Below are 24,345 nucleotides of genomic sequence, written 5' to 3'. Positions count from 1 at the left end.
CCCTTCCTGCTTGCTTGCATCTTCAAGTCCATGAACTACAGGTGTGCTGGTTCCCTTACTCAAAAGTAAATCCCATTGATTTCAACTGCTAACATCACATGCTGGCTTACCTTTGAGGAAAGCCCATTGAACAGAGAGAGTCTTACTTCTAAGTAAACACATATAGAACAATTCACATACATGAAAGGAGGGAGGGAGGTTGTGGCTGCAAAGAGGAACATGAGGCAAGACTGAAAAAACGGCTGCAACGTTGGGCGCGCGGAAAGAAAAGGGACACGTCTCTAGGAAGCTGATTGGCTTTAAAAAAAGAAAAGGAAAAGAAAGAATGCTTAGAAATAATACAATTGGGCACATAACTTATCATACTATGACTTATAAGAATAACATCACAAAATAATATGACAAGAAGGGTAAGTGATAAAACGATAAAAGCCAAGCGTCATGTGGCGGAATAAGACGGAAAACACCATTAAAAACGTTTATAGGTGGTTTTACTGATGCATTTTGGCCTGAATCTTTTCAAAGGCCTTCCTTAGAAGATGTCTGCAGCAATAGTTCTGGCAAGATAATTGCATCCTATAATAATCAATGGTGACTGAGAAACCACTTGGAACAACCCACGACAAGCCATGGATTTTCAAGGTGGCTTGTTCAAGAAAATAAGCCAGATTGCATGGTTAACAAGCCACCCTGGCTGCATTCAGACAATACAATTACCGACGCTTCAACAAACAACCCAGGCTTCAAAAGAACTCACATGCTGTATGAACACCCTCAATGAGGGCAACAGAACCCGCAAACTTCTATGAGTGGCCAATCGTGAATGTGCCATATATAGCTGGTGTGGAGATGCTCCTAGCGAAGTAGGAAATAGCTGTATAGGTCTATTCCTGGTTTGAAGGATCTTGAAACTCGTGTGTGTGTGTGTGTGTGTGTGTGTGTGTGTGTGAGAGAGAGAGAGAGAGAGAGAGGGTGGGGGAGATGAAAAGGGGCTCCACATGTATCAGACAACTAAAATTCTGGGTTTATGTTGCTCAGAGTGTGAGGTAAATGGGCATCACTATAGTTAGGAGCTACAGCAAGGACCCCAGTCACACACCATGACATTAGAAGGCCATTTTCATGGGAAGGAAGCAGCAAAGAACACCAGTGTGAAGCCTAGTACAAAAGCAAGTTCCACAAACTACCCAGGGATAATGGTGACAGATCACAAGCTGCCCAATTGCTGTCACCACAGCATCATCAACTGGCTGGCCGGCCTGCATCTTCTGTTGCTGCTTCAATGTTAGGAGAAAGCAAAATGCCAAACCTGGACTGATATCATTCCAACATAATTCCTGCCAGCATGCAAACTGCAACAATGATTGGGTCTGAGACCTTGTCTTTTGAAGAAGTACGAGAAGCAGGAAAGCGGTCCTGCCTGTCTTGTGGTCTGACTGACTGTTGTACATCCCTCTGCACTTGTCTATATGCCCTGTTTAGCTTGCGGTGGCTTCAAGTTGGTGCTGCATTGATTATATGACACAGCCACCAACTCGCAGCCACCACTGGCTTTCGCCCTGAAACTACGCATTTTAAAGTTGCTGATTTACGTGACTTTTTCCTTTGCTCCGCAGTCACCCCCTTCTTTGCTCCATCTGTCGGTAGTGACCTTGCTTTGGTTTGAGGCTGGGAGCATTCCAGGGGTGGATCAAGGCCATAGGTTGGTTGTGGGAAGTGTGGGAAGGCAGGACAGAGGGCAGGAGGCGGGTGACGAGCTGAATGGCCACTCGCACTGCGGCATTTTCTGCCGGAAAACCCACGCACCCTCCTACCGTCAAGATTTGCTGCTCCCACCCCACAGCTGCGATGCTGCGGGTTTTTGAGGGAATGAGCAGCAAAGCATCATCATCAAGACACCCTCTCTGGCAGGCTTGGATAAGTCCCTATTACTCATTCTCAGATCCTCATCTGCAAAATGAGAACAACTTTGACGTTCCTTGCAGGATGGTTGAATGTGAGCATTTTGCAAATTTAAAACACCAAGCTTGGGCATTTTGGAAGTTGTAGGCTTTTTTGGTATAAACATGCATAGGATTGTGCCTTAAATGAATGAGTACTTGCCACATAATATTCCCATAATGATGCTGATAGGAAAGGTGACCTACAACACAAGAAAGGTCTTGTTTGATTCTTTGTTTATTCACTAAGATAAAGTTTGCAACAAATGTGATTTGGCTCATGAAAGTCCATCAGTATTAAATTTAAATGCCCTTTTGTATAACGGCAAGTTTTGCACATGTCAAGTGGCCCTTAGCTGTGTTTTTATGACGACAGTCATGTATTGCTACGGCAAAGCCAAAGAAGGCTGAATATTGAGGCCAGTGCAAGAGATTTTGAGGGGAAGCGGCAATTGACACTCCCTCTCTCACCCAAGTCAAGTTCTATATATTCAAGTCCAGTCAAGTTATTTTGGCACCTGAGACGGAAAATGCCACAAATGCCTCTCCACACAAAATGGCAACAAAAATACAATCACAATAATTTAGGGCATAACTCTATGCATGTTTAGACAGAAAAAAGTCCTACAACTTCCAACCAGCCATGCTGACTGGGGAATCCTGGGAATTATAGAATTTCTTTTCTATCCAAACACGCATCAGTTTTCAAACTTAAATAATGAACAACTTTCTGCCCTTTCATGACACCCAATATCAGCTGCCTGAGGCAGGAAAGGATGTGTGTGTGTGTAGCTTTATTATTATTATTATTATTATTATTTATTTATATAGCACCATCAATGTACATGGTGCTGTACAGAGTAAAACAGTAAATAGCAAGACTCTGCCGCATAGGCTTACAATCTAATAAAATCATAGTAAAACAATAAGGAGGGGAAGAGAAGGCAAACAGGCACAGGGTAGGGTGGTATTTATATGTTTCCCCATAGCAAAATGTTTTCAGGATGTCCCATACAATAAAATATGTTAAGAACAGATTATAACTACAAATACAACAATAAAAATCTAAAAACCGAAGGGTCAGAGTACACAGTAGGCTACACGCATTGCATGCAGCTGACCCTCTCTCTTTTAGTTACTCTAAAGTAAGTGTGTGTGGCCCCAATCCATACTGAGACTGTCACACACAGATTGGAGAGGTTTATCCTTCCCTGACACCAGCCACTTGTTTTATTTAACTTTTTTTTTTAAAGCAAGGCTTAAAAAGAAGAAAAAAGGTGCCATTCATGCCAATGGAGGCTCCCCTCCTTTAGTCCCTTTGTGGGAGGCGAGTTTCAGAAAACAAGTGGTGGGGAGGGAGCTTTACAATTTCCCTACATAAAAATTGCATCTTATGGCCCCAATCTGGATTAGAGGCCGACATGCTTACTGTAGAGTAAATAGGAAAGAGAGAGGCAGGTGCATGTTACATATTTAACGTATCATGTGGGCCTGACCCTAATGCCTGGGAGAAGAGAAATGTCTTTGCTTGGTGCTGAAAAGATAACAGTGTTTGTGAAAGGCAAAGCTCCTTGGAGAGGTCGTTCCATAAAGAGGGCACCACAACTGAGAAGACTGCTCCTTGGAACTGGAGCGGGTGGGAATGAGCTACACCATTCCAGGCTAGTGTAGCAGAGGGGCCCAATCCTGCTGTCCTTCAGGATCCAAAGCCACTTCCGGCCCACATCTCCCTCAGAATGATTTTTTTCAGGAATTGCCACCAACAGAGATGTATGCCTGTGGAGTTTTCCACAGATGTAATTGTGGCCTCTGAGGTGAATGTGAGCTTCTCTACCAGCAGAGGGGCTTGTCTGTCTTATCCTGACCCTTGCCAGCTAGTAGATCTGTGGCAGTTTTGGCCCAGGATATTTTGCTGCTTAAAGCAAAAGACAAGATGGCGCCCCTCCCCATTCCATGTGCAGAAGCTGACTGGATTGGCACTTGAATCTTACTTCAGCACTGGCAATGGGATAGCATATTCCACCACACCTGAGGCATCAGGTTAGTTTAGGAGGCCCAGATCTGGGGTTAGGATTGCTCTCCCCATCACATCTTTAAAGGTGGTAACTCATAATCATCATGTTCTGCAACTTTATGGGGCAAATTTTAATGAAAGTAAATTTTCTTGTCTAAAATTATATCTCTAGAATGTCCAGAGAAAGAAAAGTGGTTGGATCCTTGGAAAATTCCGATGTCCTGCAACTTGGTTGCAAATGTAACAAGTAGTCAAACTTTGGGTTAATGTTTAGTCCAGTCTTCACCCTAGTAGTTCATTCCAGATGTGTTGGACTACAACTCCCAGCATCTTCAGCCAGCCATGGTATACACAAATAACTGGAACTCTGCAATGTCAGGAAAAATCACAAACTAACCAACAAAGAAAAACCAAATGAGATTATTATTGTTGGGACTGGATGGGTGAATAGGTAGAAACTTTTATGTTAATCTCAGCAAACAATAGAAAATCTCAGATAGTGGAGGAGTAATAGAGGGACAATGTCTGTGATGAGAGACACAAACCTGAATGCTCTGGTAATCAAGCATTAACTTTCACACCGAAAACCTTGGAAGCAGAGCACAAATGGGGGGCAGAATTCAGGATGCTGTGAAGAAGCCCTTTGCAGTACATTCAAATAGAAAACACGAGAAACAGCTGTTTCACACTTATCCTAATTTATATTCGCATAAGTGTTTAATGAGCTGATACCATTTTGAGAATTTTATCACATTTCTATTGAAGGCCAATATTATTCATGTATATATTCATTTTAATAAGACCTCAACATTCCTCAGCAATTGTGCTCAAAAGATACAGATAAGAGTGGTACATGCAGATAAGAGTGGTACATTTGCTCTGGACACACAGAGCTTAGAGATACACACCAAGGGCATGTAGAACATTGGCTGTTTTTTTCCATTTGATTTTCCATTTCCCCTCAATTCATAGTCTTTGCAATGAAAATTTAAGGCTGCAAACCAATGCACACTTACCAAGGATGAAGTCTTATTGAACTCTGTGGGAGTAACTACTATGAATAAGTGAACTATGAATAAATAATAACCTAGGCCATGGAAAGAGAAATCTGGCTATAAAGAGATAATTATTTGATAGATGTTTACCCTTATCTAGCAAGAGGACTAGCCAAACCATAGAGCAGCCTTCCCCAGCCTGAGTCCCTCCAGATGTGTTGGACTTCAAATCTCATAATTCCCAGCCCACATGGCCATAGAGCCAAATCAGACACCTCCCTTAGGACTCTGGCTTGGGATACTTTATCTGACCAATTCTGCAGATTAATTTAAATCCTTTAGATACCACACTTTACAAATTCTCATCCCAGGGTGGTTGACAGTGAAATTTAAAATACAACAGGTGTATCCAGAATTCACTTATTATTTATTTATTTATTTCATTTTTATACCACCCAATAGCCAAAGCTCTCTGGGCAGTGCACAAAAATTAAAACCATGAAAAGCATAATAAAACAACCAACAGTTTAAAAACACAATTACAAAATACAATATAAAAAGCATGTTTCAAGTAGACCCACTGAAATCAATGAGACTACTCTAACCATGATTGAGTCTGGATCCAACCCAATAACAATAGCTATAGTAACAATAACAATAAGTACATAGTACAGTCTGGGCCCGATTCAAAGTGCTGGTATTAAAATTCAAAGCCTTAAATGGCTTGGGGCCAGGTTATCTGAACAATTGCCTCCTTCCATATCTACCTGCCCAGGCAGTAAGATTATTTTCAGGGGTCCTTCTCCATGAGCCCCTGCCAAAGGAGTGAGGCAGGTGGCTACCAGGAAGAGGGCCTGCTCTGCTATGGCATGCTGGCTGTGCAATGAGCCTCTTAGAAAGGTTCTACTGGCGCCTACATTGTACTTCTTTCAACACCAGGTGAAGACCTTTTCATATTCTCAGGCATTTTAGCTCCTAGGCCGTGTCTATATGCCACAGCTTGGCATCCTGATTCCCCACAACCTCACAGCTTTGCTGTTGCGAAGCGGTATCGATATGTTTAAATGGCAGGACTATTGGAGAGGAAAACGTGCAGCTCCGTAGTCAGATGGTGGAAATGGATAGCAGACCAAAAGCCACTAAAACTTGGGGAACTCTGTGCACTGCTACAATTCATTAAATTGATGTGTCAGACGTTCCCCACTGTAATATGGCCGTGGCAGCCATTACTTGGCTTGTCCAGCCACCACCTGCCCGGCATTCCTACACCTACCCTGCACTGGGAACTGCCCCCACCTACAGCCACTTTTCCAATCCAAAGTGAAGCCACCAGTGACAGACAGACAGAAGAAACAACATTGGGGCAAGTGGTGACATCAGGGCAATTGAGAAATTCACAGTAAAACAGCATCATGAAAAAGTGCCCAATGTAGCTGCAAGGTGGCGGCTGCATCCTATAAACAACGCAGCAGCACTGTGCAGCCACAATGGGGTCAATAGGCCCTTTAGACAGCCCCCGAGTCTTTTAGCTCTGCTGTTTTAAATCTGTCATTTAAATCCCTGCATTGCTGCTAGGTTTTATTCTGGTTGTACTGTTATGTTGTGGTTTTAAACGTCCATCTTTTGTGCTGTACTTTGTGGTTTTAATTTTTGTGAACAGCCCACAGAGCTTTGGCTATTCGGCAGTATAGAAATAAAATGAAATAAATAAATAAATAAATAATCTAAATATACAAAACAATTCAAACCATAAAACAGCAGACTGGAAGCATTTTCTACCAACCCAGTGTTTAGCAACACAAGATCCTAAAATGCCTGAGAGAATAGTAGTGTTTTGGAGATGGAGATGGAATTACTGCCAGCACTTTGAGAGGAAGTGCACAGAGACAGTTTACTAGTTTAGCAAGCCCTTATATTTATTTATTACGTTTATATACCGCTCCATAGCTGAAGCTCTCTGGGCGGTTTACAATATTGACAATATTATAGATATTCCCTAAATTCTGGGGACATATACAAATGGTTGAGACCTTTTCGATTTCTTCTTTGTGCCATCCCAAGGCACAGGTAAAGTTGTAAAGGGGTAGAAGTAAAGATGAGACAGACATTAAAAATGAAAATAAAGAAGTATCTTGGACAATGCTTGATCATTTAATATGTTATGGTGCTCAGTATATAATGAAATACAAGGAAGGGAGTCATTATTTAAATTTGCCCTGGGCAGAAGAAAGCCTTGGGTTGGCCCTTTCCAGAAATCACCTATGTGTGCAGTAGAGGCTTTGCACTGTTCACATTGCATCGGGCAAAACAGAGGGGAAATTTAAAGATGTGCCCTCCACATGTGTTGATGGTACACATAAGAATCTGTATCCTGTTTCAATGAAAGATCCTTCCCAATCCAACTCCCATCTTCCAGGGGGGGGATCTACACTACTGCTTTTAAAGCGCTTTAAAGCACTTTGAAAACGTTTTGAAACCTGTATATGCAGTGTGTCCTGGGCCCAAACAGTTGTCAAAACTGTTATAAAGCGCTTTAAAGCGCTTTAAAGCAGTAGTGTAGATCCCCCCTGGTCTCATTGTATCTTTGCCTGTTAGTGAAAACCCTCTCCTTCCTCACTACGGGATGTCTTCCTGCTTAAGAATTATACAGCTAGGCAAGTCGCATCACAAAATGTTCAGTGCATGAACTTATAGTACAGTGCTGCCGCTGCCTCCTCCTCCTCCTCCTCCTCCTCCTCCTCATTTCTACACCACCCAATAGCCAAAGGTCTCTGGGCAGTTTACAAAAGATAAAAACCGTAAAATGCAATATAAAACATAATATAAAACTATTAAAATCTATCTATTATTTATCTATTGGTATAGATAGATGGATTTGTGTGTGCATAGATTAGATAGAGGAGAGATAGATTGATAGATATTCTCTCCACAAGTTGTTAATCATGATATGTTTGATGACACAAAGTTTGGCAAAAGTAGAACTCTTTTGGCTAGCGTAGCGATTTTTTGCACTAATGATCATTCCCCAAGTTACTTGTTTGAGTGAAGGGAAATAATGTAGGGAAAGGGGAAAATGTACGTAACTTCTTAGAGCAAACTGATCTAGAAGTATCATTTGTGATGTTGCATCAAATGAATGGAACAGCCCATTTTAGGGCGCAATCCCAAGTATCTTTAGTCAGAAAGAAGTACTACAATCCCAGCATGCCTCAGCCATGCTGGTAGTTGTAGGACTTCTTTCTGTCCAAATATGCATAGGATTGCACCTTGAAGCACTTAGGATCAGGCTATTACTCGCATGACAACACATTCATTGTATTTATTGATATTTACAGTATTGTATGCTGGAGATATCCCTTAGGTAGGATTTTAATGTGTTTGCAAGCATGGTGATTAATCGGTCATCTCCCTTTTTGACTTCTAGGAATGGGCTGGACTTTGTTGATATATGATAACCTTTTCTTCAAATAATGGTGGATACTTCTCAAGCAGCTATAAAAGCAATAAAGTTGCATGGAACAAGCACCAGAGCAACTGGAGCAGCCCCCAGCGAATCAGCAGGATGAAGCGCCTAACCATTCTCTTTGCTGTTCTCACTCTCTCAGAATGTCTCGTTCAGTAAGTTATGATTTTGTTACTGATATTTGCTTCCACTGAGAGCAATTCCATGTAATTTCTCTTTACAATTTCTAAGTAGGATATAAAGCAATGGAAGAGAGTCTGCGAATAGCATCTTCAAATCCAAGATTACATTTAAATTCTATACGCACAGCATTGAACTTTAAAGCATTGATCACACTAACTGAGATACAAAAGACACCTTGAAAATGTGTTGGAAAGAATTCATTTTAGGCTAGTCGAATATTAAACACCAACCGTTGTTTTTTCTTTTCTTTTTCTTTAAACGTATTTTATATTAATTCTTGAGTGTTGAAGCAGATCAACATACAACTTCACCTTTGGTGCAATTCTTCCATCCATTACAGCTGTGCAAGTTCCATTGATGTCAGAGGAGTATATGTGCCAATGACTGTGTGCAGGATTGTGGACTTATGGGGGATCTACACTACTGCTTTTAAAGTGCTTTAAAGGACTTTGAAAACATTTTGAAAACTGTATACGCAGTGTGTCCTGGGCCCCAACAGTTGTCAAAACTGTTATAAAGCACTTTAAAGTGCTTTAAAGCAGTCGTGTAGATCCCCCCCTATGTTAGTCTTTCTTGATCCGGAAGTAGACTTTGATCAAGTTGAGTGGGTGTGATCTTTCTAATGCTTTATCATAGAATCATAGAATAGTAGAGTTGGAAGGAGCCTATAAGGCCATCGAGTCCGACCTCCTGCTCAATGCAGGAATCCACCTTAAAGCATCCTTGACAGATGGCTGTCCAGCTGCCTCTTGAATTCCTCTAGTGTGGGAGAGCCCACAACCTCCCTAGGTAACTGGTTCCATTGTCATACTGCTCTAACGGTCAGGAAGTTTTTCCTGATGTCCAGCCAGAATCTGGCTTCTTGTAACTTGAGCCCATTGTTCCATGTCCTACACTCTGGGAGGATCGAGAAGAGATCCTGGCCCTCCTCTGTGTGACAACCTTTTAAGTATTTGATGAGTGCTATCATGTCTCCCCTTTAATTTTGGAGGAGCTTAGATCTAGTAGTGAATAGTTGGGATAGGGTGATGTTGTTAAACCTATGACTATTTCATTTTTGTTTATACTGCAGGAAGACTGATGAGCACATTTGCAGGAACAGGGGATAAACCAACACAAACTTAGTCATTTTCTTTCTTGTGTACCAGGGTTCCATTGGAGAGAGGGAAGAAAATGAGAGACATTCTCATGGAGAAGAATTTGCTCAAAGGTCTTCTTCAGAAACACCCTTATGACATTGGTACCAAATATCATTTGTCTAACGCTGCCCAATTTGCTGACGAACCACTTATGAACTACTTAGATGTGAGTTGGTACTTTGTTCTTATTGATTTGCAGGTCCACAATTTTACTGTACTGGTTTCTTGAGGTGAGCAGTGTGTTTGAGCAAACCTCAGAAGGCAAGTGATGGTATTTATTGACAACACATAAAAGTTTATTGTAGAGTGGGAAACCATGACAGATCTATTGTTCCCATGTATGGCTGGCTTATCTTTGAATATATGCACCTTTACATCCTGCTGTTATTAAAGTTGTATGCTGGGGTGATTCCCTATTCTTTCAAAGAAAGCCATGCTGGGTGGTGGACAGCAGGGGGTGTGGGAAGGTTTGTTTCCTTCTTTTCTCTCTTTTGTATTTCAGTTCCTTAGCACTCAGTTTTCCTGTGATCACCACATGTGCATCAGTGATGAGCTAAAATGTTCAAAAATCTATAAAAAGAAAGCCTTGCAAAGTCTATTTCTTTTATGAATTAACAGACAGAATACTATGGCACAATCTACATTGGAACCCCACCACAGGAATTCACTGTTGTGTTTGACACTGGATCATCCAATCTCTGGGTGCCCTCTACCTACTGCCAAAGTTCAGCATGTCGTAAGTAACTGAGTCTATCTCAAAGTAGTTCAAGCACATCCAGATGTAATAAATGATGTTATCATTAATGGGGGAAATTATGGATGGGTGCAATCCTATATCCAATTACCAGGGAGTAAGCTCCATTGAATTCAATGAGACTTCAGCCTGTACAGCAACTCATACATATATAGTTTTGTGAAATCCGATGCCCACGTTAAATCAAATTTGCTTCCTAGAATATCTACATATATCTTAAAAGATTTTATTTTTTTCAGTGTCAGGGATTCTTCTTATATTCGGTGAAATTTCTGTAGTAAAGAAATTATATCTACCAGGTTTCTCTAAATGTTGCCTTTCGGTAGACTAGCGAAAGCTCTAGTATATGCATATTTCCCAAATATCCCATATTTTATGGATCTTTATATCTTCAGCCAGGAAATTAATCTTGCTTGGTATCTATCATTGATGAAAAGCTGTTTTTATGTCAATTTAATGTTGTTTCTTTTTAACTTTTAGAAAATCATAACACGTTTAATCCATCTCAGTCTTCTACCTACCGGAGCACGCAACAGACTATATCAATTCAATATGGCACAGGAAGCATGAAAGGCCTGTTGGGATACGATACAGTGACGGTAAACCAAATAATGTTACTGGGCTGTGGTGTTTACCACTTTAAACATAAAGTTTAAATGTACAGTTGACATGTTCTGTTAACTGTGTGGCTAGCAGCTACATCAGGGTTGTGGTCTATTATTTAATCCTAGAAGCAGAGGCCCCTGATTTTCATCGAGACTGCAGCATGAGAGGCTGTAGTAAGCATTAGAAAAATAAAGTTTCCATTTGGTGCTAGTGAGAGTTCGCTCCACCTGCCCAGATGAACTGCAAGGGCAAGGTGGGTTAGGATTGCAATGGGGGAGGGAAGGGTTAAACGTCCCCAGTCCTGATGAAAACTGGGGGGAGCAGGGGGAGTAGTCTACGAGCTCCATCAAACCACAGCCCAGTAACATTATTTTCCTTGGAGATATCTGTATGTATACGTGGATGAATGTTTGATAAGGAATTAATTTAGAACAAAACATTTATCAGTAATCTGATAAAAGGGAAACTTCCAAAATGAGCACAGTATGAAAATAACCCATAAAAGGGTACAGTCAGAGGACAAGTTCTTAATCCATACCCAAAATGTAATGTTTTCTTTTTTTCAAGCCACAATTGGGCCTTCTAGTAAGGGCTCATCCTCAAGAGAACAAAATAAAATTGAAGATTCAAAAGGGGCATATTTTGCTCCTTACTTGTGCAAGAGATAGTAGCCTTCTTGTGTCACTAGGAAGAGTCTGTTCTACGACTCACCAGCTTGACTTCGAAGTACAGCAATATTTTGTCTCTCTCCTAGGTGTCTGGACTTGCCGATACCAATCAGCCATTTGGCTTGAGCACCTATGAGCCTGGGCTCATCTTCACATATTCTAAATTTGATGGGATCTTGGGCTTGGGCTACCCCACCATTGCTGTTGACCAAGCAACACCCGTCTTTGATAACTTGGTGAATGAAGGCTTGGTGCAGCAAAACCTGTTTTCTGTTTATCTCAGCCGGTAAATAGTATTTTGCTCTACTGGTAAGATTATTGTGTGTACGTGTGTGGAGGAATCACAGAAGATAAATACACATGAGATTGTTTTACACATTGGCTACTGCTTTGCATGCTACTTCTTGCAAAATGGGCAGCTAAAATCCAATCCTCTTAGTAAGATGGCTGCTCCTGCTCCGGGTTTGCAATAGGGCAACGGCCAGGCCTCTTAATCAGGAACACAGAAATGGGTAGCAAAAGGGGCTAGAGTCCCTCCCCAAGATCAGGGGCAGCCCTAGGCCAGTGGCCAGCATAATGGCACCCTAGGCAAACCATGCAATTGGCACCCACCCCACCCCACCCCAACCCCCAAGAGGAAATCTAGGCTGAGTTTTTGGGTAAACCGTAAACATTTTCCTCCCATTTTCCATTTAATGAAGAGGCAACCCCTCCATCCCCACTGCATCTTCATTAGCAGAATTATGAACATTTATAATAAAAAATGCACATTTTTTAAACTAAGCACTGTATCGTCATGGAGGCTCTGATAAAAACATTCAAGGAGGTGAGCACAGCCCTGGAAGAAGTGTCCTGGTTGCATCCTCGAGGTGACATGGCCAACGAGGCGCTCCAAGCCCCTGGTCTCAACCCTCGGGGAAGCCGCTGCTTCGGGGTGGGGGCTGTCACTCCCTGCCTCCAGCTGGGAGCAGCAGTGCAGCAGGCGGATATGCTGCATTGCCTGAGAGAGGACCAGGTCCCACCACCCCCAGTCTGTCCCTCCCTCACCTCTACGGCGTCAGTCTTATTCCCTCTGTACACATACGGGAACAGAAATAATGGCATCTTCACCATTGTATTCTTATTTTTTTAATTAGCGCCCCGCTTAACTTGGCACCCTAGTTGATTGCTCAGTTTGCCCATCTGGAAGGGCCACTCCTGCCCAAGATTGCCTGGATGGGCTGAGCTCCTCCACCAACAGATACTGATCCAATGTGAGATATTAGAAACCCACGTTATGAAGTCTCTTTCAATGGGAAAATTTGGGGAGATGCACATGAATACATTCACTTTTTAATGTGCAGTTCAAGTTTGCACTGAGTGACTGGTTTGCCAACAATGCATCAAATATTCACATTTCAGAAAAGCAACTGGGAGCATGATCACTTTTGGTGGAATTGATCAATCTCGCTATACTGGTTCTATTCAGTGGATCCCTGTCACTCGTCAAGGTTACTGGCAGATTGCAATGGACAGGTAAGCAGGAATTATTATCAGTATTTGTATTCGTGATACTCTTCATGCATTGAGCGCTTCAATTTAGATTAGGTGCTATACAATAAAATGGGAAGTTTTACCAAGTCATTTACCAAGCAGCTGAAGAAATGAGAAGCAAAGAGAAAAGAAGAGATAGAGAGCAATAAAATGCAAATACAAATGTCCAGTTTACTTTGTGGTTTGCTAGCTGGTGATTACTAGGAATAATGGTTATTTATTTATTTAGTGCTATCAGCGTGCCTGGCAGGGAAGGGCCATAGCTCAGTGCTAGAGCATCTGCTTTGCTTGCAGAAGGTCCCAGGTTCTATTCCTAGCATCTTCATGAGGCAGTGATTGAGCCCATGCTCCCAAAGAGCGGTGGTGGGTTGTTGTTGTTTTTAATAAAAAAGGACTGGCAAAGGAATTCTCCAGACCTTCTGTACTCCCAAAGTACCAATCGAAGGCAATGACTCACTTCAGAGGAGACATGGTTAAGCCTCTGCTCTTTCCACACCCACACCCCACCCAACTTTCCCTTCTGCCAATCAGTGCCCAAAGTACGCCCACCAGCATTCACCCCAAGAACCATGGCAACGGCAGAGCAAAGTTAAAATACACAGTAAAATGGCACTGCGAAAATGCACAGCTTCAGGACAGATTACCAAGATGTGGCTGCGAATTAGTGGCTGCATCATTTAAACAAAGGTGCACATCTTCACAGCCACCATGGAGTAAATACCTCCATGTAGACATGCCCCAGGAAGGGCTGGTAAACTCCTGTCTGAAACCATGAAGTGCTGCTGCTAATCAGTGTTGGCAATGCTGCCTTGATGGACCAAAACACTGTCTCAGTATAAGGCAGCTTCCTATGTTTCTATGTTCATGCCTTGAAGAACTTATATGTAATCCGTGCATTTTTATTGCCTTCTTCATGATTTAATAGGCTCATGATTTTACTTTGGCTAATAATACAACTGAGAACATTACCAACAAAGAGACCCAGAATGGCAGTGAATGGCTTCTGAAGGCGCAGTGTTATTATATCTCACTAGGTTGCATTTTATTTCAAGAAAATCTAAATCTCATGATTTCCAATTTCTCAGTGTTATAGTGAATGGCCAGAAGATTGCCTGCTCTGGTGGCTGTCAAGCAATTGTTGACACAGGTACCTCCCTCTTGGCTGGCCCACCGACTGCCATAAACAACATCCAAAATGCCATTGGAGCTACTGCAGGGCAGTATGGCCAGGTAAAGTCAACTCTTTTATTCTTTGCCATTGTCTTCTCAAGTCATCCTGATCATCCTGGTGTCTACATGCCATACCATGGTAAAGGTTCAAGTTGCAGATATACACGATATAAGATGGTGGTTCATCTCAGTTTTTTCTTTGAGTACAGCTAGTAGCATCCCAAAACCAGACTTCATGTTTCTTCATGGTACCGCACATATTACACATTTGTGTGCCGGAGGGTAAGGAAATATGACATGGAAGATTGAGGTACTAGAACCACTGGGAGCATCTAGAGTTAGGTGCAGGAAGGAGAGGAGCAATGGTCATGACTAGAAAAGAAAACAAGCAAAGGTTTGCCTGAGCCAAGGAGACATCAACTGATGAAAATGACTCCAGTGGGCCCAAAGCTGAATTCATAACTTTAACTGAAGTGATGGCATCCATTTTCATAGGTTTATTGGCTTTTAGCAGCTTGCCTGGCACCACAATTAGGTCCTGACATGATGAGAGGATGTTGACAGCTTTTCTCTGACCGGTGGGAATTATACTGGGGAAAATCTTCCCGTGAGCCCTGTAATTTTGATGTGATTAGATGTAAGCTAGAATTTTCCATGAGTCTATTGCACTTTTGTGTGTGCTTTGGGCTTTTTAAGTATCTTTTGCTATATGCAGAGTTCTTGGAAGGATCCACCATCTCTGTGTGTGTGCGCGTGCACGCACTCACGCACACACAGAGAGAGAGAGAGAGAGAGAGAGAAGAAAAGAAAAGGAAGGGAGACTTTTCTTATTTAATTCAATGCTATTGTCTATCTTTAAAATAGTTTTATCAATATCTGAAAATAAGATATATATTTTTCTCCAAACAACCCTCTTCAAGGTCTGGCATACATACCAAGATCCAGTACTTCAACATGCCAACAGCACCACCTTCAGAATGGGGAATTTGGTCTCAGACCTGCATAAAACATGTCATGCTGTATTATCCAAATTGGCATTGGGTGTGCGGATAAGCTGAGAAGCTCTGGGGTGATCTATTTGTAATATTTATGTGGTTGCTGATATGCCACAATGTGCTGCTCAGATCTGAGTATTACATTGGATACAGGGCTGGCCCTACCATTAGGTAAAGTGAAGCCGGCTACTTCAGGCAGCTCATTTAGGGTGCCATGAAAGGGCAGCAAATTGTTATTTATTATTACAATAACTAGTGCTACTCTTAGTATTATTATTTCACTGTCAGGGAGGGAAAAGAGGAGCTTCTGGGATTTTCTGCCTCAGATGCCAAAATAACCCAGCTGGCCTCGGTTAATATGTACTTTGACTTGTGGGGGGTGGGGGTGGCATTTGCTGCTCTGCCTCAGGCAGCAAAATGTTTTCTGCCAGCTCTGGATAATTTTCAAAATTAAATCCTAGAATGTTCACTGAGGCTGCAATCCTATACACACGTACCTGGGAGTCAGTCCCATTGGATTCCATGGGACTTACTACGCATTAGAAGTGCATAGGGTTGCACTGTTAAGGTGGCAGTTCTGGGACAAAACCACAGTATTTCCTGACAATTCGAGTTTTGCAAGTTTATTTCTTTTATGATGAAAATAACCCAAGAATGCTCTTCCTTATCTCTTGCAGTATACAATCAACTGCAGTAACCTTCCCAATATGCCTGATGTTGTGTTTGTGATCAATGGACACCACTTCCACCTGCCGCCGTCAGCCTATACACTCCAGGTACATAACGGGCTTAGAATAGTGCTTGTCGCTTGGATGCAGGTTCAAAAGGGTTCTGTGAAGATGAGAAGTACAAAACCTTTATGAACACATGGGCAGACAAACAGGAAAATGGAGACATTCTTTGGGAAGTAATCCAATTCCATAGGCAGGCAGCGTCACAAAAGCTGTGTCCATCCCTGAATGCTTTATAAGAGAAAGGCCAACTCAAAAGATGTCACAGCTCATGTTGAGGAGGAACCAGAAAAAGAGAATTATGATCATTTAGTGCATCTCTGACCACAGGGAACTGTGGGGTGTTTCTTTTAGCGGCTTACCCTGCCACAGTGCAAAAACTAGTGCCTGCTCTTCACCGGGAGGATTCCTATTACACTTTCTACCAAAGACCTACAACTTGAAGTCAGACTTTATATGTGGGTTTTAGATTGTGCAAGTGTTTGCTTGGCTTTTCCAGAGAAGGCCAAATGTGGAAGCAAGTAATGTTTCCCCCCTCCCCTCCCCACCTCCCTCAGTTCCTCTTTGCAAGGATGGCACAATCTAGAGAGGGTTGCAAAATCTCACTCGTTACATTCTCTCTAAAACCTCAAATAAAACCCATGGCACCCACTACCTGTGGGCTGCTCTAGTTACAATAGCTCCTCTATCTCAGGATAGTGTTTAAAGTCAGAATATTACCCTGAAGCCACCATCCCCAATCTGAGGTCCTCCAGATGTCGAGGACTTCCATCAGCAGCTAGAATTGCTGGGGTTGATGGGAATTGTTACCCAACTCATTTAGAGCACACTGGATTGGAAAAGACTTCCTAAAGAAAAAGGAAGGAAATAACCTAGATGTACCAATAATATAACATAACTAGTATATATTCTATGCATGCAGTATAGTAAAATGAAGTAGGCAACCTGGTGCCCTCCAGATGGTTGGACTATGCCCCCCCCCCCCATAATCTCTGCCTGTTGGCCATGTTGGTTAAGACTTATAAGAGTTGTAGTCAAAAACACCTGGAGGGTACCAGTTTGCCTGTATTAAAAGTACAACACCAGGCAGATTGGTTCTATACCAGGATTGTGCCAGCATAGTATAGATATGCAATCACAGCACAATCAACAGCACAAGAATAGCAGTAGAAACATAAGATAATGTAACACTGACTGCCATGTCTCAGCATCCTTGTCATCTGTGCAAGGGACCTATCAATCATGATAATGCTTGCTGATAATACCCTACATTATATATGCATAGATGGTATCAATCAATACATGGCAACAGCCAAAACACCAAGGTGACATCAAAGAAACAAACCCACCACTCCTACAGCCAATGCATAAGTGGCTGCCATAAACTGCTCGTAGTGTCTCCTCCATTAGATCGTCCCTTGGCTTGGAGGGCATGTGAAATCCAGAGGTGACCACCCTCCCAGGAGAAGGGCTTGAGTCTTCTTGCAGTATATAATTATTTATTTTTATTTATTTAAAACTTATTTCCCATCTTTCCCCCCCAAAAGAGAACCCAAGGAAGCTTACAATAATAAAATATCAAACAATATCTAAAATATATACATCAATATATACATAAAGTAACATTCTTGTACAACATTAACTAAACAAGCCAAGAATTCAATGGAATAGGAAGAACTATACATAATATAATAACCAGAAATAGAACAGCATTAGCTCAACACATAAAAGAAGAGAATAACAAAAATCTCAGCGAAAATCCTTCTTAACAGCCAAGTCTAAAAGTACTGTCAGGACTTGACCAGTCTCATCAGGCATCTCATTGTACTACGTGGTCCAAACCTATACAGTGATGAGAACACTGCACACAACCCAGATGTATTGATGCCTGTTTGAGGAACTTTTGGCCCTTCAAATCAGAAGTTGCTGGATTACAGCTCCCATAATCCTTGACCACTGGCCAGGTTTGCTGAGAATGATGGGAGTTGAAATTCAATGAAATCTGAAGGATCCCAACTTTTTCACAAAACAAACTTTTTGCAAGGGAGAAGGAGGGGAGGGAAACAAGAACAAAGAAAAAGACACACCACAAGTAGAATAGCAAGGGAGGCCACACCGGGAGATCGCTCAAGGAGAAGAAGTGATGCAATGGAAAACATGAGTGTTTACTTTATTGTTAAACCTCGGTTATGTCCCTGTTTCTTTTGTGCTTTTGTTTTCAGGTTATACTTTCACCCATTTGGTGTCTGAATGTTACCCTATGCATTTTTACCAAAATGAATTTGAGGATAAATATGTAGAATCACCCAAAGATGGTTATCTTTTTCTTTCCCTCTAGTCAAATGGAGGATCTTGCAGAAGTGGTTTCCAAGCCATGGGTGGGGATCTCTGGATCCTAGGAGATGTGTTCATAAGAGAATACTACAGCATTTTTGACAGGGCAAACAACCAAGTTGGACTGGCAAAGGCAATCTAGAATAATTGTATGCACCATCAAACAGCAGTAAATGGTGTCATTGTTCATCTAATCAACTTTCTCAGACTGCATTTCAACTTCATAGCAATGTATTTCAGCAAATAAGAGCAACGTTGATTATGTTCTTTTAAAAGTGATATCAGTCTGATGTGTTTGAAGACAGCCTGCAGTTGTTAGCATTATTGCAATGAATCTGACCAGAAAATGATTTTCACATTTGAGTGCGAGCAATGAAATAAACTGCCCCAAAGCTAAGCTGTTTGCCTTTATTCATATGCAAAAGCCTATAGTGAATGTGTGTGAAGTTGGGTACCATTTCAGAGTCCAGTGTAGGATTGGGAAGGTAAAAAAAACCAAACTCAGTTCCAGCCAGGTCCAAGAGCCCAATCTCAGACACCCTGCAGTTCAAGTGATGAAAAGCAGCATTTGTTGTGATTTCTCCCTTCTTTTTTATGCCTTACATCAGTACTCAAGAGCTACTCAGTGTGCAGAATAGGAGACTTTGCCAGAGATATAGAGCAGCCTTCCCCAACTTGGTGGCCTCTAGATATGGATTACAACACCCATTATTCCCAGCCAATACTTGTATGCTGACTGGAGATAATGGGAATTGTGGTCCAACCAGTGACTGAAACCCAGAGTAGATTCACCACATCACCAACACCAGAGCCATCAGCTTCCACTGGGCCTAACACATCTGGAAGGCACCTGGTTGTGGAAAAGGCCTAGGTAGGTGTTCCTGGTGCATCATCACCTCGTGCCCTAAATAGGGAGGGGTAAGGAGCAGGACTGCCCCCCTGCTCCCCCTATGATTTCAATGGAATAAATGCTGTTTTCTCTCTCTCTCTGCCCAGTTTCATACTCTATGAAACTGAAATGCGTCATTATTTAAAGGCCAATTTACACAGACTTTTCAATAGGCTGGGATGTGAGTTGAGCCTCTACTCTTATTGCAGTGTTGCTCCTCCTGGTGAAGGAGTCTTCCAGTTGCTTCAGCCCATGCTCAGACCACCGGTCCATTTGTCATCAGACAACCTCTTCTTCCGATCCCTAACTGCAACTTGAGCCATGAGCCCCAAATTTATATATCATAAGAAAAACAACAGTGTTGATGATAAATACTAAGTATTATGGTAATTTTATACATTTCAAGCGATGCCCATCCATTAGCTTGGTTATTGTTACAACAACCCTGTAAGGTCAGTCAGTGTGATTTGAAAAGTCTGTCATCAGTCGGTACTCATGATAACCCATTTGCATGAATTGCAGTCGAAACACATTTGAATCTCCAAGAAGACTCACCATATACAGATTGGCCTGGGCCAACCCATAATTGACACTCTGAAAGAGCCCTAGGAATAGCTCACTAGATGGAAGGGAATGACGTCTGAAGTCGAAACATGTCCCTGCCACAGTCCTCATTTGCCCTTATCATTGAATCACCCATTCCAAGGGGATTTCTCCATGTCATTCTCCATTTGTAACCCTCCTGCGTTTTCCCATTGTGTCTTCCAACTTTTCATACCAGAAAAAAAATCATTCAGGAAAAAAAGTTGAAGTTTGTTGAACAATGCTTTTTGATAAGTAGCCCATTCAGAAGCACCCCCAAGTTGTTGCTTTTTAAACCCACAATAACTTAGTTCAGCATCAAAGGTCATCAGTGTGTGTGTGTGTGCGTGTGTGTGTGTATTGCATGTCAACTGGCAGCAGCTGGAATTATTAGTTAAATTCAGAGAGTGATTTCACCCGCTGCCACTTGACATGCATGCGTTATCTTCTGTGCTAGCTTGGTTGTAAGAACCTTGCTATAGGGAAAGAAATATGACTCCTCTAGCCTCAAAAAGCTTCAGTCAGAATGTGAATCTACAAGTAGAGATCTGTGATCAATGCTAGCTAAAGCAGTTATTGCTAACAGGGATACCGTTGCCCGGACACTAGCGTATACTAGGCCCAAGTGAAGAACATAGCCATGTGTCCTCTCCTCTGAATTTGTCCAGTCCTTGTCCACTGTTTTGTTCAGAGCACACATTCTGTTCTCTTAAAATGGAACGCACAAGAGGAGTGTTGAAGATTAACTCCTTGTTTTGAGGTTCCAGAGAGAAAATGTGAATAGCAATAGGCACTATTGAACAGGGCATGGCTTGAAAACCAGTATCTCCGTGGTTATGGACTTCAATTTATGGTGCTTTGAAATTTAAGGTATCGTAAGGTGAAGTCCAGAACCCATAAAAGTTCCCCACTCCTGTTTTAAAGAGTAGGGAACAAACAAGGAAAAACAATTGCCAGAATAGTAATAAAAAAGTTGAAGTCTCTAATTTCATTCTGATGTATTTGTACACAGGAGGAAGAGACTTAATGCTGGAAATTAATCAGGGGGCATATTGGATGATGGTTCTTCTCCCCATCCTACTTTCTTTTGCTGCAGTGAAGCAGTGCTTTCTTCATTTTTCTGGAAAAGAAAAGGAAATTCCTTAATGCTTGAAACAGACCATGAGTTAGATATGAAACAACACATGGTATAACATTTAGATAAGGGAGCTTGCCTGGCTTTAACATAAACCCCCACCTTTAAAATGCTAATTAGATGTTTTCAGGATTTAATTAAAACAATCATATTGTGAGGAGAGTCATTTCCATGACACCCATGAAGACCTATAACTATAATTTAAAAATTCATTTTTTAGAACCACACTGGCTCCCATCTGCAAACAGAGCAGAGCTTTCCATGGAACCCTGGCTCTCTAAAATACTTCCATAAAAGTCTTATAAAAAATATTTTATTATGGGTAGGTTATGATGGCTTTGTTCAGCTCCCTAGTGCTGAAATCTGACTTTTCTGAGGGTGCACTCGGATAAGACAGTATCAAACAGGGTGCAACCGCTAACGTAAACGATGTTGCATTAGGGTAAACTATTCTAGAGCAACATTAAGAGTGTTCCCTGGTGCACTGATTTCCCAGGGAAATTGATGCATCAGCCATTGCTCCTGACATTGCAGTAGTTTACACCAATGCAACATGATTTACATTTGCAGTTGCATTCCACTGGATATTGTCCTTGGAGTTCCTTGTGCTCCTGGCTCAACATTTTATTGCTGAACTAGAAAGGTGGAAAGATGTCCCCAGAGAGAGGGGGGTGGAGGGAGGGAGCGAGAGAGAGGGAGAGAGAGTGGGAGCAGGTACAACAGAGTGCACCATCATCACTTTTTCTGGCCATGCGTATGATAATCCCATGATGGCCCAGCTATCTCCTATTTACAATCTGTGCATATACGGTGTTAAATATTACGAGGCAGTGCTAGAGGAGCAAATCTGACCCTTAAAATATGCCCTGGGCAGACATTTGTGCTCCAGCGAAAACTAAGGTAAAAAAAGCCCCCCCCCGCTCCCCTCCATTCCTCCCAGCCTGGCTTCTTCCCTCTGTTGACCCCCACTACTCAAGAGGAGGAGGGAAGAAGCCAGGATGGGTGCCCACACCTCCCATGGTCTTGGGATTTTTTTTTTTTATATATATATATATCCCTGGGGAAAGCCATGTCTGTCCCCCCACCCTGCCCTCAGCAGTCCCTGTGCATCATTTGGACGCACAGGGAATCAGCTAGCCTGATAGACCAGCCCGGACTATCAGGCTAGCGTAGAAAAGGCCAGAGGCAGGTTATCCATATCATTGCAGGTTTGGCAAAATCTTTGGATCATGCAACTGTCTTACCGTGGCACTGCTGATGGGAACAGAACTCAGAGTCATCTCAGTAACAGGAGGCTTGATATCTTTGCTGCTGCAAGAAATCCATTGCCAGTATGTCTCTCTCACCTAAAGATCCGAAGTACAAAGCCACTAGTAAGAACTCTCTCTAGTCAGCTAATTATTTTAATTGTGGCATTTATATATCGCTGAGTATAGTAAAATCTCCTCCTCACATGTTTCTGGGGACATGGTGGTAACCTTTCTCCTGTCCCCATTTTATTGCTCTATGTCACACTTCTTTCCACCTTCTAACGTTTGCTCTTCTTTTGACTTAAGTCCCCTTCATTTCTTTTCTCCCTGCTCTTATAATTCCATAGTTTCTCTCATATTTTGATGTATGGCTTTCCTTCTTCCTTTCTTCCCAATTTCCCATGCTTATTCTTAAGCATTTCTATATCCGCAAGAGACGCCCATCTCTTACTGCCTGCATTGATATCGCTCTGCAGTTTACATCAAGTGCGCAGAACCTCTTTCAGCCCCCGGGCCAAATTCCATTTTAGAAACTCTCCCGGGGGGGGGGAACACCCTAAAAGGTGTTTTAACCTTTTAGAATGGGGGGAAATTGCTGGGGAACCCCAGAGGGCTGAATTGGGACCCCTGGCATGGGCCAGATTTGGCCCGCAGCTATGAGGTTCTGCACCCCTGCTATACACCTTTCTGGACCTGTCCTTGAGCTGTGCAGAGATCTGATTTACACTAACAATATTACTTGAAAACACTTCGTTCAATGTCCCACCATTTGGTGATTCAACCTACTGTTATTTTTCTGGTCTTTCTATTTCCTTCTCTCTCCAGCACACAACATGTGTGTGTTTCCTAGTATATGAACACCATCCAGTTCTCTCCTGCTTTCCTTGCCTCTCTCGCCTCCACATCATCTCGTAACTTGTTATGCGTCCCTTTACTTCTGGCAGGATGTTCCGTTCCCCTTCCAGCCCATTAGTATTCCCTTCTGGAGTAGAGTCGCAGACTCCAAACCGTTTTCCATTCCTGCTCCTAGGTTCTAAGTCTAGTCATCGGTCTCTAACCCCCCTCTGGACTCTGCAATCACTAGAGAGTCAACTGCGTTGCATGTAATGGCCAGCCAAATAGAGACAGATGGTGTGATTTAGGTTGAACCAACAACCACTCTCCTTGGCCCAACCATTTCCTCTTGCCCCCAGTTAATGTCTACATTTTCAGGGTTTTGTGGGTCCCTGACCATATTATTATTGTTGTTGTTGTTGTTGTTGTTGTTGTTGTTGTTATTATTATTACATTTATATACCATACTGTAAGCCGAAGCTCTCTGGGCAGTTTACAAAGATTAAGACACTGAACATTAAAACCGATATACAAAATTTAAAACCACAAAAAGCATAAAAACAGATTAGATAATATCCATTTAAACAACTATTCTGGGTCAGTTAAAACTCAACATATGCTGTTAAATGCGTGGGAGAAGAGAAAAGTCTTGACCTGGCGCTGAAAAGATAACAATGTTGGTGCCGGGCAAGCCTCATCGGGGAGATTGTTATGGTTAGTGCCCCCCCTTCCCAAAATCATATCATCACTCCAAAGAAATACAGTTAATGGGGGCAAGAGGATAAGAACCATCAAACTGAAGTTTGGAGTTTAAATCCCAATTAAATTAAATTTAAAGTTCTTGCAATATAAATTGTATGTAAGCCATAGTGGGAGGGAAAGAAAGATGCCCTTGACTCTGAGGCTGAAGTGCTCTTACAGCACTGATCTGCTCCAGGGGTCTTGCTGGGGACATAGTGACATTCTCACTGTATTTCTTTAGAGTGAAGGTACGGTTGCAGGGAGGCACTGGCCACCTCTTAGTTAGGGATCCACAAAATCTTGAAAATATAGACTATGTACTTCACTAGGCTTTATCTTGTAACCTATAACTCCACATTATATTGGATGTTGCTTGCTTTAAGTGCTGC

At 42.1% G+C, this 24,345-nt stretch overlaps 2 protein-coding genes across 2 annotated transcripts in view; one reads left to right on the top strand and one right to left on the bottom strand.

The window, feature by feature from the left end:
* Window positions 1–8,511: 8,511 nt before the first annotated feature.
* Window positions 8,512–18,689, top strand: LOC134408210 (embryonic pepsinogen-like). The gene is made up of 9 exons (XM_063140390.1): window positions 8,512–8,567; window positions 9,744–9,900; window positions 10,353–10,470; window positions 10,969–11,087; window positions 11,849–12,048; window positions 13,164–13,277; window positions 14,381–14,525; window positions 16,138–16,236; window positions 18,530–18,689. The coding sequence occupies exons 1-9, from the start codon at window positions 8,512–8,514 to the stop codon at window positions 18,665–18,667; spliced, it is 1,146 nt and encodes a 381-aa protein (XP_062996460.1). The 3' UTR covers window positions 18,668–18,689.
* A 2,295-nt stretch (window positions 18,690–20,984) lies between these two features.
* LOC134405900 (adhesion G protein-coupled receptor E3-like) overlaps window positions 20,985–24,345 on the bottom strand; it is a 40,407-nt gene continuing 37,046 nt past the window's right edge. Inside the window, exons 18-19 of the mRNA XM_063137182.1 lie at window positions 22,376–22,477; window positions 20,985–21,116 (exon numbers count right to left, since the gene is read on the bottom strand). Of these exons, the coding sequence (XP_062993252.1) occupies window positions 21,033–21,116; window positions 22,376–22,477 (186 nt within the window). The 3' untranslated portion in view covers window positions 20,985–21,032. The remainder of the gene's footprint in view (window positions 21,117–22,375; window positions 22,478–24,345) is intronic.

This window comes from Elgaria multicarinata, chromosome 1 (genome assembly GCF_023053635.1).
Source record: "Elgaria multicarinata webbii isolate HBS135686 ecotype San Diego chromosome 1, rElgMul1.1.pri, whole genome shotgun sequence".
Classification (NCBI taxonomy): Eukaryota; Metazoa; Chordata; class Lepidosauria; order Squamata; family Anguidae; genus Elgaria; species Elgaria multicarinata.
The sequence above is the reverse complement of the archived record's forward strand: the minus strand, read 5'-3'. Positions and strand labels throughout refer to the sequence as shown.